The 19,846-nt window shown below is 35.6% G+C and overlaps 1 protein-coding gene and 1 long non-coding RNA gene across 3 annotated transcripts in view; one reads left to right on the forward strand and one right to left on the reverse strand.

Annotated features, from left to right (window-relative positions):
* Window positions 1–19,846, reverse strand: part of LOC100369485 (E3 ubiquitin-protein ligase TRIP12-like) — an 83,552-nt gene that overhangs the window by 46,262 nt on the left and 17,444 nt on the right. For both annotated transcript variants that reach the window (XM_085498560.1, XM_006820073.3), the window contains exons 2-6: window positions 9,648–9,827; window positions 9,368–9,445; window positions 8,004–8,836; window positions 538–631; window positions 9–151 (exon numbers count right to left, since the gene is read on the reverse strand). In XM_085498560.1, the coding sequence (XP_085354686.1) occupies window positions 9–151; window positions 538–631; window positions 8,004–8,836; window positions 9,368–9,445; window positions 9,648–9,775 (1,276 nt within the window). In that variant the 5' untranslated portion in view covers window positions 9,776–9,827. The remainder of the gene's footprint in view (window positions 1–8; window positions 152–537; window positions 632–8,003; window positions 8,837–9,367; window positions 9,446–9,647; window positions 9,828–19,846) is intronic.
* LOC146750333 (uncharacterized) lies at window positions 16,881–18,070 on the forward strand. Its single transcript, XR_014929199.1, has 2 exons — window positions 16,881–17,430; window positions 17,759–18,070. It is a non-coding gene; the product is annotated as an uncharacterized LOC146750333 (long non-coding RNA).

The raw sequence follows: 19,846 nt of genomic DNA on the forward strand, positions 1-19,846 counted from the left end.
AATCGTACCTGCTGCTCCTGCTGTTGTATTTTCTTCATTGGGTCTATTGTTGGCATTTGTGCCATCTTGGTTATCGTTGTTAGACATAGCGGCTTCTTGTCGGCGAGTCCCAGCAATTGTACGTTTTCCTGGTCCTGAACCTCGCCGACTGCTGTTTGTAGTAAAGTAAAAGGAACTGATAAGTTAACATGAGTCATAAAAGATGTAGGATATATTATAGAGCCTGTCAATATACATTATAGCCACCATTCTGAATGCTTGCTTGAGTTACCTAACTTTAAAAAGACATTGTGAATGACTTAGTCCCTGTCAGTATTAAAAATTGAGTTTTTCACTATGATAGGAACTGAATTGCAATATGTCATCACATAAAATAACAGTATTAAATGTTGCTTGCAATTTTTGCTCTCACAGAGACATTTTTTTGCAGAGCCAATGTGTTCACTGCTACAAAATTGTGCTTGACTACCAAAATTAGTCATCTGCTAAATTAAAGTGGTTTACATTTTTACAACATTCCACACAAACTATGCATACCTGCTGCTAGCACAGGATCCCGTTGTTTTTTGACGCTGGCTCCGCCGTAAGCTCCCAGGCTCCGGCGAAGGGCTTTCACCTCTGGATGCTCTCCCTATAACAAGACAAATATCATCGTGATGGCAACTAAAATCAAAGAAAGCTTAGAAAGAACTCCCATGTGATGAGAGTATTGGAGACATATTAAATACAAGTCATTGAAAATGACACAGTCCCCGTTAAGTTCTCCTTGTGCTCGTCATATTAAAGCGGAGGGGTTGTCGCGAGCGTGTCCTTGAAACTTGAGTTCCAAGTGGCGTATACAACAGATTGTTTATTTACATCAAAACACGTGTTTCGTGTCATAGTAATATGGCCAAAATAAGAACAGCCGTTATTCAGCCATCTTTGATCTGATTATGAAACACACTGATATGTATGATGTATGTGCCAAATACGAATGAAAATGGTACATAAATTGTGGAAATATAGTAGTAAGGCCAAAAAGTCAGATGGCTGTCAATCGGCCATCCTTGACCAGATTTTGAAACAAATTGTCATGGACATGCATCCTAACATGTATAAAGTACATGTATGTGCCAAATTTGAATGAAAACTGACAGAGCACGTCCAAGATACCGCATAAAAAAACAAAAACAAGATTGAACAATTGCGAAATAAATCGTCATGGACATGTATCCTAACATGTATAATCCATGTACTAAGTTTGAATGACAACTGACAAAGCATGTTCAAAATACAACATTTTCAAAAAACAAGATGGCTGCCAGTCGGCCATTTTGAATTGAATCGCTAAACCACTGCATGTGCATATGTCCCACATAAGGTATTAGGCACATGCAAAGAATGAACGGAATCGGTCCACAGGATTCTGAAATATGACGTTGGATAGACTGACGCACGGACAGACGGACGGTCGGACGGACAGACTCAGGTATTTACGGAATGTCGGGACATGTATCCTAACATGTATGATCTATGTACTAAATTTGAATGAAAACTGACAAAGCATGTCCAAAATACGACATTTTCAAAAAACAAGATGGCTGCCAGTCAGCCATTTTGAATCGAATCGCTAAACCACTGCATGTGCATATGTCCCATATAAAGTACGAGGCACATGCAAAGAATGAACGGAATCGGTCCAAGGGATTCTAAGATACGACTCCGGACGGACGCACGGACACACGGAGACCGAATTATAAGTCCCCGTTTTCGGACTTCGTCCGAACGGGGACTAATAATTTGAAATTACTTAGCTGAAAACTAATTATGCAAATCAGAAAATTAACATGAACAGATTTGATTGTAAAACTAATGAGGTCTGCGCAATGTAACAAAAACTCTATGTACCAAGTTTAATTGAAATGTGATTAAAACCAAAAAATCAAAGAAAGCTTAGAAAGAACTCCCGTGTGCTGAGAGTATTGGAGTTACTTTAAAAATTAATTAAAAATTACTTGAGATATTGATGGAAACGCAGAAAACTAATTATGCAAATAAGGTAACTAATATGAACAGATTTAAGTGTAAAACTAATAAGGTCTTCACAATGTACCAAGTTTCATTGAAATGTGATTAGAACCAAAAAATTATTAATTATTATGCTAATTAGAGTATTAATTAATATAAACAGATTTTAACCCAAAATTAATCAGGCTGTCTATTGTCCTAGAGCATTTATGTACCAAGTTTTATTCAAATGTGATTATCAATACTTGAGATATCAGTATTAATTATGTTAATTAGATGATTAAGAAGCATAAATATTTACCAAAAACTAATATGGTGTATAGTCCTAGGTTCATTGAAATGTGATGGGTACTCTTTAAAAGTTTCATTAAAATCCAATGAGTGTTTTTTTAGACATCAGTGCAACAGCCATAGAACAGCAAAAAATTAACTAATTATGCAAATTAGGTATTTAATATGCACAATTATTTATCCCAAAATTAATCAGGTCTCTGCATGTCGCAAGTCTCATTGAAATGTGATGATTAGTACCTGAGATACATTTGTATCAGGTGAAAAGCTGAAAATTAACTAATTAGGCTAATAAGGTGATCAATATGCACAAATATTTACCCAAAAACTGATTAGGTCTCTGCACAGTCCTCAAGTAACTATGTGCCAAGTTTCATTGAAACATGATCATTACTACTCGAAATATCAAAAGCTGAAAATTAATTAATTATGCAAATTAGGTAATTAATATGTACATGCCAAGTTTCATCAAAATCCAATGAGTGGTTCTTCAGATATCAGTGGAAGTCATGGAACAGCTAAAAATTAGGTAATTAATATTCATGAATTTTTATCAAAACCTAATCAACTCTGCATTATCCCAGAGCATCTATGTACCAAGTTTCACCAAAATTTGATTAGTGGTTTTTGAGATAACGATGGAACAAAACAAGCAGCCTATCGGCTGAGATAGCTCCGCTGTTAGCAATGCACATTTCAATTAAAGAACTGAAGACATCATTAGAAAATGAACAATATGAATAGTATCAAAGCAATCGGACTTACAGTTTTTAACAAGAAGTCGAAAATATCACTTTTTACCAAAAATAATATCACTTTTCACCAAAAATGGCAAAAATATTCACCAAAATTAGAGAACTGAAGATATCATCACAAAATGAACAAATCTGAGAAAGGTCTACATGTAGTATCTATATATGTAATATCAAAGCAATTGAACTATTGATTTTTAACAAGAAGTCGAAAATATCACTTTTTACCAAAAATTACAAAAATATTCACCAAAATTAGAGAATTGAAGATATCAACATGAAATGAACAAACCTAAGAGAGGTCTACCCAAGGTACATATACACCAAGTATCAAAGCATTCAGGCTTGTAGTTTTCAAGAAGAAGTCGAAAAAGTAAAACATTGTCACGGACGACGACGACGGACAATCACTCATATGATAAGCTCCGCTCGACAAAGTCGGAGCTAAAAAGTGACATACATACATACATACAGACAGGGTAACTGCAAAGACTCCCTTTTGTGCTTCGCACACCGGAGTCAATTATGAATTATTATGCTAATTAGGGAATTAATATGAACAGAGTTTCACTCCAAACTAATTAGGTTTGTACATTGTCCTAGAGCATCTTTGTACTAAGTTTCATTAAAATGGAAATTAGTACTTCAGATATCAGTGTGAAAGCTTAAAATTGGTTAATTATGCAAATTGGGTAATTAATATGTACAGATTTTAACCCACAATTATCCAGATCTGTCTATTGTCCTACAGCATCCATGTATAAACATTCATTGATTCGTGATGATTAGTACCTGAGATATCAGTGTAAAAGTTGGAAATTGGTTAATTATGCAAATTAGGTGATTAATATGCAAATATTTACCAAAAACTAATTGGGTCTCTGCATAATTCTAGATTCATTGAAATGTGATGATTAGTACTTTAGATATCAGTAGAAAAGCTGAAAATTAATTATGCAAATTAGGTAATTAATATGCACAATTATTTACCCTGAAACTAATCAGGTGTCTGCATAGTCCTAAAGGATCTATGTACCAAGTTTCATTGAAATGTGATGATTAGTACTTGAGATACTAGTGGAAAAGCAGAAAATTAACTAATTATGCAAATTAGGTGATTAATATGCACAAATATTTATCCGAAGCAATCAATCTCTGCATAGTCCTTGAGTATGTAAGTACCAAGTTTCATTGAAATGTAATGCTCACTACTTATATCAAAAGCTGAAAATTAATTAATTATGCAAATTAGGTAATTATATGTACTGATATTACCATAAAAACTATCAGGTCTGTGCAGTGTCATATGACATCTATGTACCAAGTTTCATTGAAATGTGATGATTAGTACTTGAGATACTAGTGGAAAAGCAGAAAATTAACTAATTATGCAAATTAGGTGATTAATATGCACAAATATTTATCCGAAGCAATCAATCTCTGCATAGTCCTTGAGTATGTAAGTACCAAGTTTCATTGAAATGTAATGCTCACTACTTATATCAAAAGCTGAAAATTAATTAATTATGCAAATTAGGTAATTATATGTACTGATATTACCATAAAAACTATCAGGTCTGTGCAGTGTCATATGACATCTATGTACCAAGTTTCATTGAAATGTGATGATTAGTACTTGAGATATCAGTGGAAAAACCGAAAATTGACTGATCATTATGCAAATTGGGTAATTAGTATCCACGGATTATTACCAAAAACTAATCAAAACCTAGCATTAGTTCAGAGCATCTATGTACCAAGTTTCATCAAAATCCAATGAGTGGTTGTTTAGATATCAGTGGAACAGTCATGGAACCACTAAAAAATAGCTAATTATCATGCAAATTAGGTAATTAATATGCACAGATTTTTACCAAAAACTAATCAAATCTGCGCATATGTTCAGAGCATCTATGTACCAAGTTTCATCAAAATCCAATGAGTGGTTCTTTAGATATCAGTGGAACAGTCATAGAACAGCTAAAAATTAGCTAATTATCATGCAAATTAGGTAATTAACGAGCATGGATTTTTACCAAAACCTAATCAAATCTGCGCATTGGCCCAGAGCATCTATGCACCAAGTTTCATCAAAAACCGATGTATGGTTCTTGAGATAGCAGTGGAACAGTTGGACACACATACAGACATACACATACACATACATACATACATACACACACACACACACACACACACACATGCAGACACACTAACTGCAAAGAAACCCATTCATTAAAACAAAATGGCCGCCAGACAGCCATTTTGAATCTGATCTGAAAAAATAAAATGACCCGTCAGGAACCCGTAATGTGTAATGTATGTACCAAGTTTGAACGAAATCCATCCATAAATGCCAGAAATGCTATTAATATTTGATGATTTTTTAGTACAAAAATGACAACCATTCGGCCATTTTGAATAGGATCGTCAAACCAATATATCTGTCTATCTATGACATGATGTATAAAGAATATTTAAAATTTGAACATAATAAGTCAAAACAAGTCGGAGAACCACATTGATTAATACAAAATGGCCGCCAGTCGGCCATTTTGAATGTTATCTGAAAAACAAAATTATTTGCATCAAGGTCCCATAATGTCTAATGCATATACCAAGTTTGAACAAAATCCATCTGTAAACAGCCGAGAAATGGTTGATTTTTATGATTTTTTAGCACAAAAATGGCCGCCATACGGCCATCTTGAAACAGATCGTAAAACAAAATGATGTGCATCAAGGTCCTATAATGTCCAACGTATATACAAGGTTTGAACAAAATCCATCTGTAAACAGCCGAGGAAATGCTTGATTTTTAAGATTTTTAGCACATAAATGGCCGCCATTCGGCCATCTTGAATCAGATCATTAAACAAATTGACGTGCATATGTATGATATCATGTATGATGTATGTGTGAAGTTTGATTGTAATTGGTCAGGGCATTTCTAAGATACAGGTCCGGACGCACGCACGCACAGACGCACGGAGGTCAAAACATAAGACCCCGTTTTCGGACTGCGTCCGAACGGGGACTAAAAACAAAGTCTGAAAAGTGTGATCAATAGATCAGTACCTGTTCTCGGGCAGACAATTTCACCCAGTACACGTACATTTGTTCCCTGCACTTTGCGAAAGATGTTGAATACTGTATTATCAAATCGTGGAAGATAAGGTCGTAACCAAGCCCAGCAAAATGAACTTGTTTCGGAAATGCTGTGTACTGCAGATCAACCACATGCTCGTCGCAATATAATTTGACATCTTAGAACACTTTGCAGGCCCGGCTAGCATGTTATTTGCCACATTAAGTTATCATTAGCCACAAATAAATTGTATTATTATACGTCTGTCACCGTAACGCATTAAGTTACAGCGTGCCATAATTTTTCGTATTTGACTGGGTATTTTCATCCTACCATATTAGGAAATGCGAATTGCAAATATGGAATGATTACACGCGTAAGCGTCCTCTTACACCAGGGTTTGACCGGATACAAAGATACCTTAAAGTATGGACTCAGAAAGTTCGCTGTCGCATCGACTCTGGTACGCCGCTGTACTGTCTTTGTGCATACTTTGAGGTATCTTTATAATAACCTTATAATACTTATAATTTATTATGAATGGAAAAAATGATATCATTATACGGATATTCTGCTTTATAGTGGTTATTATTTCCTCAACATCACGCATTGTGCTATAGAATAGCATGATATTGTAACTTCAGAATTTAGTAGTTATTTTAGCCATTTCAAATCTCAGTTACTATATGCATGGAGCTATATAGTTCCTCCGTGGTATACGCTAACGTGGCTATTGAGATTGCTAATATAGAATAATTGAAAACAATGGATAAGCCGAATTCTGGAGCATTACTGAAATCTTTAGAGTAACCAGGTAATTTCAAAAGATTGGTGAAATTACAATCAAGTTTGTTAAGTCTTGTAGCGACATTGTTTTTAGATCGTGACATAAGAAATCAGGGTCTTCTTTGAATATTCTTTTTATAGTTGTACAATGAAACAATGACATTTACAGGGAATGTATTTAGGCTGTGGCATCATCATTCTATCGAAGTCAGCCATGGTTGAAAACAGATACAAGAAATCACTTGGAAATTCAACGCACAACTCAGGATTTAATGCCATTTTTAATCAAAGCTTGACCTGTATCACATGACTAGCAACCGTTTGCTAGGCAAATCTAACAGTCTCACAGGATCTCGCACAAAGCAAAAAATAGCTTATTATCATCTACTGTATTTCCCTAGTCATAAGCCTATACATATTGATGTAAAATGATCAGGGCCTGTGGGAAAATTCTTGATGCAAGGCAATCTCTGCCAAGATGTTTTTTTCTGCCTGATTTGACCTGAAACAACATCCTCTGAATCAAGTCAAGTTCGTCCTAACCAATCAAAATGCCGTGTCTTACTGAAGAAATTTTCCAGAAATTTCCAAGTGTTGACGACGTAATTTTTTTGTCCGTTACTGCATTGTTAAAATACGATTAGTTAGCATCGAATTCGACAATAAAACTGGTGATTCACGATTTTCGAAAAGTAAACTGAGCATATAGAAAGTATTTAACACCATTCATGGTCACCAATAGGTGATATTGAAGCACAGTTTACCTGTTCATACACCATTCACAATAGTCTCAATAGACACTGATTATTCAATGACCACATTTTTGAGGTTTTGAAAGCTTGGTTTTCATTGCGAGTAATAACAGTCCATAACTGCGGATGACCTCAACTAAAAAATTTCTAAAAATATAGGGGTGGGCTTATACCCAGGAAGGGGCTTATAACCGGGGAAGTATGGTAATAAGTATACAACATGTGATACTGATCAACCAAAAATCGGCCTCTGTAGCACATGGTATTACAACAAACAATATCTAGCTGTATGTAGTAAGTAAATTACATCAATGATTCACTTACCTCTGCCTGCAGCTTCACGACCTCTTGAAGACCTCCTTGATGAAGAGGTAGGAGCCTGTGGGTCAGAGGGATTGGTTGATGTACTGTTCCCCGTTTTTGAACTGACTGAACTACTTGGATCAGTAGCTTTCAAATGTTTGCCCTTTCCTTTAGTAGTCTGTTTTTTAAAACCTTTTCCTTTTGAAGTACTTGGTTCTGAGCTGCTTGTTTTATTTGTCGGGGGTCTTCCTGGTTTTCTCTTCGGTTTGGTTTTTGATGAACTTGGTTCTGTGGCCTCCAGTTTGAATACTTCACTTTTTACTTTGACTTTATTGTCAGTCGGTTTCTTTTTTCGACGGTTTGTTCTGATAGCAACAGACGTAGATGGCACGTTCTCTTGTCGATCTAAACTGACAGCAGAATCAATACTTGATCTACGTGAATTCCTTCTGCTTCTTCGCAGTGGTACTGCACTTTGTATTGAAGCAGTTGAGGCTGTACTCACACTCCTATTCCGGCAACCTTTATCTGAAACACCTTTTCCTTGTTTACTCGAAGTAGAGTTTTTAGATGAATCGCTACAAAGACTTTGACTTCTTTGACGGTTTGACTCACTCTGGGTAGTTTCAAACTTCTTAAGTGTAGCTCTTGACAGAGGTTTATTTATACTAGAACTGGCTTGATCAGCACTCTCACATGCAACTTTCCGGGGCCTACCTCTTTTCCTTTTAGGTGGAACTGTATCAACAGAGACAGTTTGGGTAGAAGAAAGTTTCTGTACTTTCAATGTTTCTATACAGAGAGACGGCAAAGGATGCTTTCTTTTAGGAGTACGTCCACGTTTACCTGGTTGTCTGAAAGAGAAAAATAGACATTGTTTTAATGACGGTTTTGGAATTCTTGAAAGGAAAATACTGAGTATTGAGTATTGTCATAATACCCATTTACTTAAGTGGGCCTATGCATTTCATCCTGCTGCATCCATCTGCTACTCATAATGTGATTTTCACAGCGCACTGACAGGAACAGCATGAAACAAATTTACATTTCCTTCAACATTTTTCCAACACAGAATATCGCAATCCTGGCAAGTGCTGAAGGTCACTGCAGCCAATCATAGAAATCAAAATCACACACTACCCATTATGTCATGCATCAAGGTTGTACTGACATATTGCGTTCATTTAGCATGGTGCTTTCTTGTTTGAAATACACATTCCATTCTGATTAGCCAGTCAAAATGAATGAATGTGGTAGTTGATCAGATCTAATGGGTTCTACTCAAAAGTAACAATAACAAAACTTATTCTAATCAGACTGGCATATGGCTCACTGGTATGACTAGAGAAATCTTCAGTTGTTGAACCTAGACAAAACAAACTAACCTCTGTGGATTACTTTTATATAACTGCTGTGTACTAGTTGAAGAACAGTTCACTTCAGTATTTGGAGTCTGTGAGGACCTGAAATTAATAATAGTGATCAACAAAATACATAAAGAGATAGTACAAAATGACAATGAAGTGTTTGTTGCATACATCACTGAGTAATATCAAAATGTGCTTAGGTAAATGGCCAGTGTCTAAGAAGACAAAATAAACTTAAAATTTTTGAACATTATTAAATGTAAGAAAAGGTAAGGCATACATTTAAAAATCACAATACCTTTTTTTTTGGCTCTTAGAAGAATAATTATCACAGTTTGTGGAATTTTTGCGTTTTGTTGTGCCACGTGTAGATCGTCGCTGCTGTGACCCCCCTTGATGTAGTAAATTAGGGCTTTGATCGGCCATAATAGGTCACGATAGTCCTACTACACGGGTACATGCCCACTACAGCTGCAATCTGTAACAAGAAGAATTAACAACAATTATTATACACTGTCACTGTAACGCTATAAGTTATAGCGTGCCATAATTTTGCGGTATTGCACTAGGTATTTTCATTCTACCATATTAGGAAACACAAATTCCAAAAAAACAAACATGGCTGCCCCCCAAAGTTTGACCTTGATCTGACCACACAAAGAATTTCGCTGATTTCATTCTAAAAGTTTTGGATTTCAGCATTCCCATGATGCATTCCTAGGGAGAAAAGATGTATAATAATAAGGTTATTAGGAAGATACTGCAAAGTATGCACTCAGACAGTACGCGGTCCCATCGACCTTTGCTGTGCGTTGATCAATACTTCCACTGTACCAGTGTTCGAAATTAACTGAAAATCATAAAAGGCCCGAAGGACCTATGTCAAATTGAAACTGTAGGTCCTTCTAGCTAACTGTAGGCCCTGATATTTAACAAACAAAGACTAAACAGATAATACAAGCTTGCAATTGCAAAACCTTTATTTACTAATTAATCAGATATATTATCTGCAGCCTCAAAGAGGTCATCATCATTTCTTTCATCGTCACTAAACTCATCAAAATCTTCAGAAAAAACACTATCATGATCACTGGCCGACTCTGAATTTGACATGCATTTTGCATCGTGTTCACAATCATTGGCGTCAGCCTCAGCTTCTACAAGGATCAATTCTGCTGCACGATCCTCGACAAGGCCGGCAATACATCACCTTGTTGTTGTTATCAAAAAGTAACCAGTCTTTGAACTCCGCCTGCCAGCTAATTTGGAATGTGCGTGGTTTACGCCTAGACCGTTCGTATTCTTGCTGTTTGTGTAGTTTTCAGCGTGTTTGATGCAAATCAAAGATGGCGGAACATAAAATGTAAGCGCGAATTCTATTGGTTTGAATCGGAGGCTTGATCGGCCTACAACCAATCAGATCGTTTGTTACAGTTCCCACGTTCGACGCATTTCGCGATCATTCGGCAAGCTTGAATTAAGACTCGTATGCCCAGGTCGATGAGTGATGCCATTTGTTGATCAAACGTGCAAGAAAACGCAATTTTGAAACAATTCTGGAGTTCCTATCGATATTTATTATATATTTGGTCTTGCAATCATAATTAATAATGGAACGTTTTTTTTTAAATATAAATTTATGGTCGGTCACAAAGACTGATGGTTTTTCACAGCTCTAGGCCCTTTACACCCACTGTCGGCGTGAGGCCGACGGACCGACGTTAATTTCGAACACTGCGCTGTACTGTCTTTGTGCATACTTTGCAGTATCCTCGTAATAACCTCATATTAACATCATTAACAAACAAGTCATTGAATCTGGTGTAACAATTACAGCCTCGCATATTGAGAATCTAAATTTAAAATCAAGGCTAACAACATAATACTCCCAGCTAAAAGAGCTTGGCAAATGTAAGAAAATGCAATTTACAGTTTTTTTATACAGTAGAATATTGATTATCCGGACGTTGATTATCCGAAATGTTCGGTTATCCGAACCTACTGTGTGTCCCCTAAAGTTAGTATGCATGCCTGGCTGTGTTCCGTATAATACAAAAGTCAACTGTGAACAATAAATACTACAGTCGTCTTGTGTGATTTCCTGGTGCAACACTTTCAATAAAGCTATTATCAACATGTAATCCGACGTCTTTCACGTGTACGTTTGTTTACAGTGTCTGCGCAAACAATGAAACGAATTACAGTATCCAATAATTTCCTAATTCAGACAAGCCTATTATGCAACACCAGTATTCCACTGTAAATAACAAATGTCCTAAAACACAAACTTCATCAAATGTCTTCTCCACTGTTTACAGTCAAATCCTTAACTTCACCAAGTTGTAAGTCACCGCAGTTCGAATACGTTTCCCGGGAAAATTGTACGGGGTTCCGCTGCCGTCAAAGAAACGCGGCCATGAGCCGATCCCATGTTTTTTTCCAATTTTTAATTTTAATGTCCAGTATCAGAAGTCACATCCTTTTCAGAATAAAATCAAAGAAAGCTTAGAAAGAACTCCCGTGTGCTGAGAGTATTGAAGACGCATTAAAAATTAATTCAAAATTACTTGTACTTGAGATATTGATGGAATAGCTGAAAACTAATTATGTAAATCAGGTAACTGATATGAACAGATTTAAGTGTAAAACTAATAAGGTCTGCACAATGTACCAAGTTTCATTGAAATGTGATTAGAACCCAAAAAATATTAATTATTATGCTAATTAGAGAGTTAATATGAACAGATTTTAACCCAAAATTAATCAGGCCGTCTATTGTCCTGGAGCATTTATGTACCAAATTTTATTCAAATGTGATGATCAATACTTGAGATATCAGTATTAATTAATTATGTTAATTAAGTGATTAAGAAGCATACATATTTACCAAAAACTAATATGGTGTATAGTCCTAGGTTCATTGAAATGTGATGAGTACACTCTTTAAAAGTTTCATTGAAATCCAATGAGTGGTTTGTAGACATCAGTGCAACAGCCATAGAACAGCAAAAAATTAACTAATTATGCAAATTAGGTAATTAATAGGCACAATTATTTATCCCAAAATTAATCAGGTCTCTGCATATTCCTAGAAAATGTCGCAAGTCTCATTGAAATGTGATGATTAGTACTTGAGATATCAGGTGAAAAGCTGAAAATTAACTAATTATGCTAATAAGGTGATTAATATGGACACATATTTACCCAAAAACTAATTAGGTCTCTGCACAGTCCTCAAGTAACTATGTACCAAGTTTCATTGAAATGTGATCATTACTACTCGAAATATCAAAAGCTGAAAATTAATTAATTATGCAAATTAGGTAATTAATATGTACTGATATTACCCTAAACACTATCAGGTCTGTGTAGTGTCATATGACATCTATGTACCAAGTTTTATTGAAATGTTATGATTAGTACTTGAGATATCGGTGGAAAAGCCGAAAATTGATTAATCATTATGTAAATTAGGTAATTAATAATATTAAAAGATTTTTACCCAAAACTAATCAAATCTGCACATTAGTTCAGAACATCCATGTGCCAAGTTTCATTGAAATCCAATGAGTGGTTCTTCAAATATCAGTGGAACAGTCATGGAACAGCTTGAAATCAGTTAATTATCATTCAAATTAGATAATTAATATTCATAGATTTTTACCCAAAACTAATCAAATCTGCGCACTACTTCAGAGCATCCATGTGCCAAGTTTCATCAAAATCCAATGAGTGGTTCTTCAGATATCAGTGGAACAGTCTTGGAACAGCTAAAAATCAGCTAATTATCATGCAAATTAGGTAATTAATATTCATAGATTTTTACCAAAACTTAATCAACTCTGCGCATTATCCCAGAGCATCTATGTACCAAGTTTCACCAAAATTTGATTAGTGGTTCTTGAGATAATGGTGGAACAAAACAAGCAGCCTGTCGGCTGAGATAGCTCCGCTGTTAGCAATGCACATGGCAATTAAAGAACAGAAGATATCATGAGAGGTCCACATGTAGTACCTATATGTATAATATATCAAAGCAATTGGACTTGCGGTTTTCAACAAGAAGTCGAAAATATCACTTTTTACCAAAAATTACAAAAATATTCACCGAAATTAGAGAATTAAAGATATCATTACAAAATGAACAAATCTGAGAGAGGTCCACATATAGTACCTATATATGTAATATCAAAGCAATTGGACTTGCGGTTTTCAACAAGAAGTCGAAAATATCACTTTTTACCAAAAATTACAAAAATATTCACCAAAATTAGAGAATTAAAGATATCATTACAAAATGAACAAATCTGAGAGAGGTCCACATGTAGTACCTATATATGTAATATCAAAGCAATTGGACTTGCGGTTTTCAACAAGAAGTCGAAAATATCACTTTTTACCAAAAATTACAAAAATATTCACCAAAATTAGAGAATTGAAGATATCATTACAAAATGAACAAATCTGAGAGAGGTCATCATGTAGTACCTATATATGTAATATCAAAGCAATTGGACTTGCGGTTTTCAACAAGAAGTCGAAAATATCACTTTTTACCAAAAATGACAAAAATATTCACCAAAATTAGAGAATTAAAGATATCATTACAAAATGAACAAATCTGAGAGAGGTCCACATGTAGTACCTATATATGTAATATCAAAGCAATTGCACTTGCGGTTTTCAACAAAAAGTCGAAAATATCACTTTTTACTAAAAATGACAAAAATATTCACCAAAATTAGAGAATTGAAGATATCATCATGAAATGAACAAATCTGAGAGAGGTCTACCCAAGGTACATATACACCAAGTATCAAAGCATTCAGGCTTGTAGTTTTCAAGAAGAAGTCAAATTAAAGCCGCAAGCGGCGTCACCGGAGCTATCAGACGAATTATGTAATTAAAGTGGTCAATGAATTGCCATAAAAGTACTTTGAATGATTTGTACAATGAGGTTGACGTGCCGATGGTTCCTTCTTTTTACCTGGTTTGGTTATCGAGATATTTTTTTAGAATATGCAAGGAGCCATGTGCTTATGCATATATTAATTAGTTCACCTGACCATATATGTTCATCTGTTATTTTATTCAAATCTCTTGTTTAATGTCATCATAATTCAGCGAATTGCCATTAAAGTACTTTGAATGATTTGTACAATGAGGTTGACATGCTGATGCTTCCTTCTATTTACCTGGTTCGGTTATTGAGATACGGTTTTTAGAATATACAAGGAGCCATGTGCCCATGCATATTAATGAGGTTACATAATCATAAATGATATTCTCTTATATGAGTTAATTTTTTTGGGAGATGTCTTCATTATGGCACTGGTTGCATGTCTTGTTCTGCAACAGTGTTTCAGATATGACAATTATGCATATTAATGAGTTCACATGACCATATATGGTCATCTGTTATTTTAGCCAAATCTCTTGTTTAACATCATCATAATAACACAGGTTTCATCTTCCTACCTGCAACAGTGCTTGAGATATAACAGTTATGCATATTAATGAGTCCACCTGACCATATATGGTCATCTGTTATTTTATTCAAATCTCTTGTTTAACGTCATCACAATTCAGCAGGTTTCATCTTCCTAACTACAACAGTGCTCAAGATATAGCAGTTATGCATATTAATGAGGTTAGAAGCCCCCACCCCATGGGCGCGTAGCCACACAACCTAGCCGTGTGACATTCAGGGAAAAGAATGCGACTCTTGAGTAGAATTGACATACACAATTTCAGCCAAACCTGACCAATACAACACATGAAATTGCACAAGTTTCATTTTCACATAATCCAAGATGGCGGCCAAACCACGTGACTTATCGAAAATATATTATTTTTCTCATATGTAGCAATGTTCAGGCATGTTATATTCAAAACGAGCAGTTAATCGGTTGAATCACCTCTGAGAAACAAATGCCCAAACTGTTGGTCAATTTTGCCTAAAATCCAAGATGGCGGCCAAACCATGTGACTGATCTGAAATCTTTTTTAGGTTTCTGAAAGAGTTTGATATACAGATGCCATGCAGCAATATTGAACGTAATCCCTCAAGTGTGGCATGAGTAAAAAACTACTTCCTGTTTAGAAGAAACCCAAAATGGCAGCCAAACCATGTGACCAATCATAACAATTTTTTCAAACGTAAATGGGCTTCATATATAGAAGCCAAATACTACATATGAGAGCATTCTGCATAGTGGTTCTGAAGAAGAAGATTTTCAAGTGTTTATTGCCGTTTTTAGGAAAAACAAAATGGCGGGAAAAGTCACATGGCCGCTAAAGTTTTTATTGTTGATATCTATTACACATGAGTTGTACTATATACCATAAAAAAATCTAGATGCCTAGACCCTCAGAAAGTGGTCAAACAGCCACTTCCGGTTTTATTTCAATCCAATATGGCTGCCAAACTAATTAACCAATCGAAATTCTGAAAGCATGTTGCACCAGTTCACATTATGGACTATCAGCATGAAGCATTATCGGACCATTCCGTTCAGCGGTTTTCTCAAACGGCTTGACGAAAAAAGTTACGGAAGAAAGAAAGAAGAAAGAAGAAAAAAACGGACAATAAGAATAGGGGCCTCGCCCTTTGGGCTTGGGCCCCTAAAAAGTAAAACATTGACACGGACGACGACGACGACGACGGACAATCACTCATATGATAAGCTCCGCTCGACAAAGTCGACAGCGGAGCTAAAAAGTGACATACATACATACATACATACATACATACAGACATACAGACAGGGTAACTGCAAAGACTCCCTTTTGTGCTTCGCACACGGGAGTCAAAAAGAAAAAAAATAACTTCTGGGATGTCTTGCCACAGAAGCTACGCCAGTTTAATAGTGCAGTGAAAAAGACAAAACCTTGGTGTGCCTCTTTGATGGTTTATCAGCAGATAAGGACAACCAATGACCACAGTCAGCGGGCCGTTTGATGGTTCACAGTGTCGAAGTGTTTACGTCCGGTGATCACAGCAGCCAACCTGGATTTTTACAACAATTTATTATGTCAATCGTTCTAGGTGTTAAAAACTTTGCTGAATCCAATAAAATCGGGATATCTTGTAGCAGTTTACCATTCGAAAATCCACGAGCAATCTGGTAACATCGAGCCGATCTATACACAGCGTATACGAAGCGACCTTTCACTTGTTTACTTTATCAGTGCTTTTATTTAGCGTTGACATGGCTACCCCAGTGAAACGCAAACACTGTGTGCTTGATTTGGACGTGGAGATGTCAATTATAAATCGACTAGAACGTGGCGAAACCGCAAGCAATCTATCTACCAAGTAATGTGTTGGTAAATCGACGATATCCGATATCAAGGCAAAACAAAAGCTGCTGGATTTTTCCAGTACAATTAATTCAAGTGCAGGACTGAAACGAAAGATAATGGAAACAGCCAATGACGATCGTTTAGAGAAATCCGTCTCCACTTGGTTCCGGGACTTGGTTTTCCCAAGAAAGAAGCAAAGGAACTTTATTATCGCTACATTTTCAGTGTTCTCCCCAAAGCGTTTTAGCGTAGCGGGGCCGCTACTCCATTATTTATGCCGCTACTCTGAGAGATTGCCCGCTACTCTGTGGCATTTCCTGTTACTCTTTGTTTTAGCTTGTTAATACACGTGCGAATCTGTTAGTCAGCGTCATCAGCGTCCGGTACTGTGAGCCAAATCAGGTGTGAATGGAAACATGTCAGTGATTACGCAAAGACAATGGACTAATACAGCTTCGTACTTCGACAATAAACACTTTCGCCCTATTTAATTGGGGTAATAGCGAGTATTTTCTCAGTAGCATATTTGGCTGGAAGAAGCAACGATGTCAAACAGCAGAAATATTACGTTGTGGTTCCGCGTAGAACGCCCTGCTGGGCCCCTGGTTGCGAGCGATAAACCCACCAGCAACGCGGTCACCGGTACCCCTGTCGGCAGTGGTACTAAACGTGTCCAAGATGATGTTACAACGAAAAGTGCAAAAAAATAAACTCTAGATTTGATGCACAATGGACAACAAAATATACGTGGCTGAGAGAAACATCCGATGGCAAAGGTAAAAAAAGTATTTATTTGTAGCGTTTTACTTGGAAGCGAGTTTTGACCTAGTTTAGTAAATTTTTGTATGGCTTCATTTTTTGCCGATCGTCGAAACATTTTTTTGGAAACGACCTTCTTTCTGGAAGTTCAAAAATTGTCGGCTACGATTTATCAAAGTAACTAATACTAGTATTGTGTTTTGAAATAGTTGGGTAAAGTTTATCGTGGCAATTTTTAAGTTTAGCGACTTTTCAAAATGGCGGCAATTTGTTTATTTTCGTGTTTGATCGTGACGATATTTTTTAAATACAAGTATTGATTCGCTCCTATTTCTTATCTTTTAGGAATGCTGTGACACATATGTGGAAAATTCAACTTAAAAACATCCAGAAATAGTTCTTTGGTATGGAATTCTATGCCATGTATAACTATTACGAAATATGCTATCGATAAACACGCACACTCGGAGATGCACAAGAAGGCCATGTCATTTAATAGAAGTGGGAAGCAAAGAAAATCACGGCGTTCTCAAAAGCTGCAGATCACTGGGCTTCCATGAAAGTCCGAAAAATCAACATTACATAGAAATCACACAGCAGCAGATTCATTTAATCTTCTACATAAATTTGTTAAAAAATAAAGACACATTTTCATCCATGCAAGCCTGTCATTATTGTTTTCTTTATCTTCAGACAAATGCTAATGATATGTAAATTATATGCAAATTAGCCGCCACTCTGATACATTTTTCTGGGGAGAACACTGCATTTTACGGACATTTTGAAAATTTTTTTAATATTCCAGCGTGCAATATTTTTATTACAATGTATTACTGATTAAATAAAAATGTTTTTAATGATGTACTCTACATGCACTATTGTTTGATTTCATTACAGTTATGTGCGTTAGAATTCGTGTGTACGTGAGCCTGTAAATTTGAGCACGCCCACACAAGATCGCATATCCGAACTGTTTGCATAACCGAACAAAAAGCATGTCCCCCTAACAGTCCGGATAATCAACGTTCTACTGTATCACTTTTCATTCTCTAGACAATCAACATTTATGTAGTCCGCCATCTTGATTCTTCAGCAAAGGATATGGGTAAAGTCTGACATAGAATCTGTTGTCAGAAATTGAGAAAATGATTTCATCTATAACTTCAAAAGTTGAACTTCAAATTGGCTGAAAGTTTAGAACATGGTAGCTTACATGTACTGGTGCCAAACAGGCTTATAAAATAGATGTCATGGAAACAGAACTGAAAATATTTATTTCTATGTTTTTCTACCAAATGTTTGAACTTTCTTATATTGTATACAATTTACCGATGTGAGTGGGTTATATAGGTGAAATATTTACTGTTGTCCACAAAAAAGGGAACAAACAAGCAGCCTATCGGCTGAGATAGCTCCGCTGTTAGCAATGCACATTTCAATTAAAGAACTGAAGACATGATTAGAAAATGAACAATATGAATAGTATCAAAGCAATCAGACTTACAGTTTTTAACAAGAAGTCGAAAATATCACTTTATACCAAAAAATCACAAAAATATTCACCAAAATAAATTAATTAGAGAATTGAAGATATCATCACAAAACGAACAAATCTGAGAGAGGTCCACATGTAGTACCTATATATGTAATATCAAAGCAATCGGACTTACAGTTTTCAACAAGAAGTCGAAAATATCACTTTTTACCAAAAATGACAAAAATATTCACCAAAATTAGAGAACTGAAGATATCATCACAAAATGAACAAATCTGAGAAAGGTCTACATGTAGTATCTATATATGTAATATCAAAGCAATTGAACTATTGGTTTTTAACAAGAAGTCGAAAATATCACTTTTTACCAAAAATTACAAAAATATTCACCAAAATTAGAGAATTGAAGATATCATCACAAAATGAACAAATCTGAGAGAGGTTCACATGTAGTACATATATAGGTAATATCAAAGCAATTGGACTTGCGGTTTTTAACAAGAAGTCGAAAATATCACTTTTTACCAAAAATGACAAAAATATTCACCAAAATTAGAGAATTGAAGATATCAACATGAAATGAACAAACCTAAGAGAGGTCTACCCAAGGTACATATACACCAAGTATCAAAGCATTCAGGCTTGTAGTTTTCAAGAAGAAGTCGAAAAAGTAAAACATTGACACGGACGACGACGGACAATCACTCATATGATAAGCTCCGCTCGAAAAAGTCGACAGCGGAGCTAAAAAGTGTCATTCTATATTTCACAACAAAATAACGATCTTTATTTTTTTAACGTTTTTGGCAACATCTTCAATTTACGTGTTTTTGTAACACCCTAATTTCCATTACTATAATTGTATACATGAGTAATATGCACAACAAAAAATTAAACTAATTCGCATCAGTATTTCTCATGTTATAGATAAAAACATT

The sequence above is a fragment of the Saccoglossus kowalevskii genome, chromosome 1, assembly GCF_978046115.1.
Source record: "Saccoglossus kowalevskii chromosome 1, keSacKowa6.1, whole genome shotgun sequence".
In the NCBI taxonomy this organism is placed as follows: domain Eukaryota; kingdom Metazoa; phylum Hemichordata; class Enteropneusta; family Harrimaniidae; genus Saccoglossus; species Saccoglossus kowalevskii.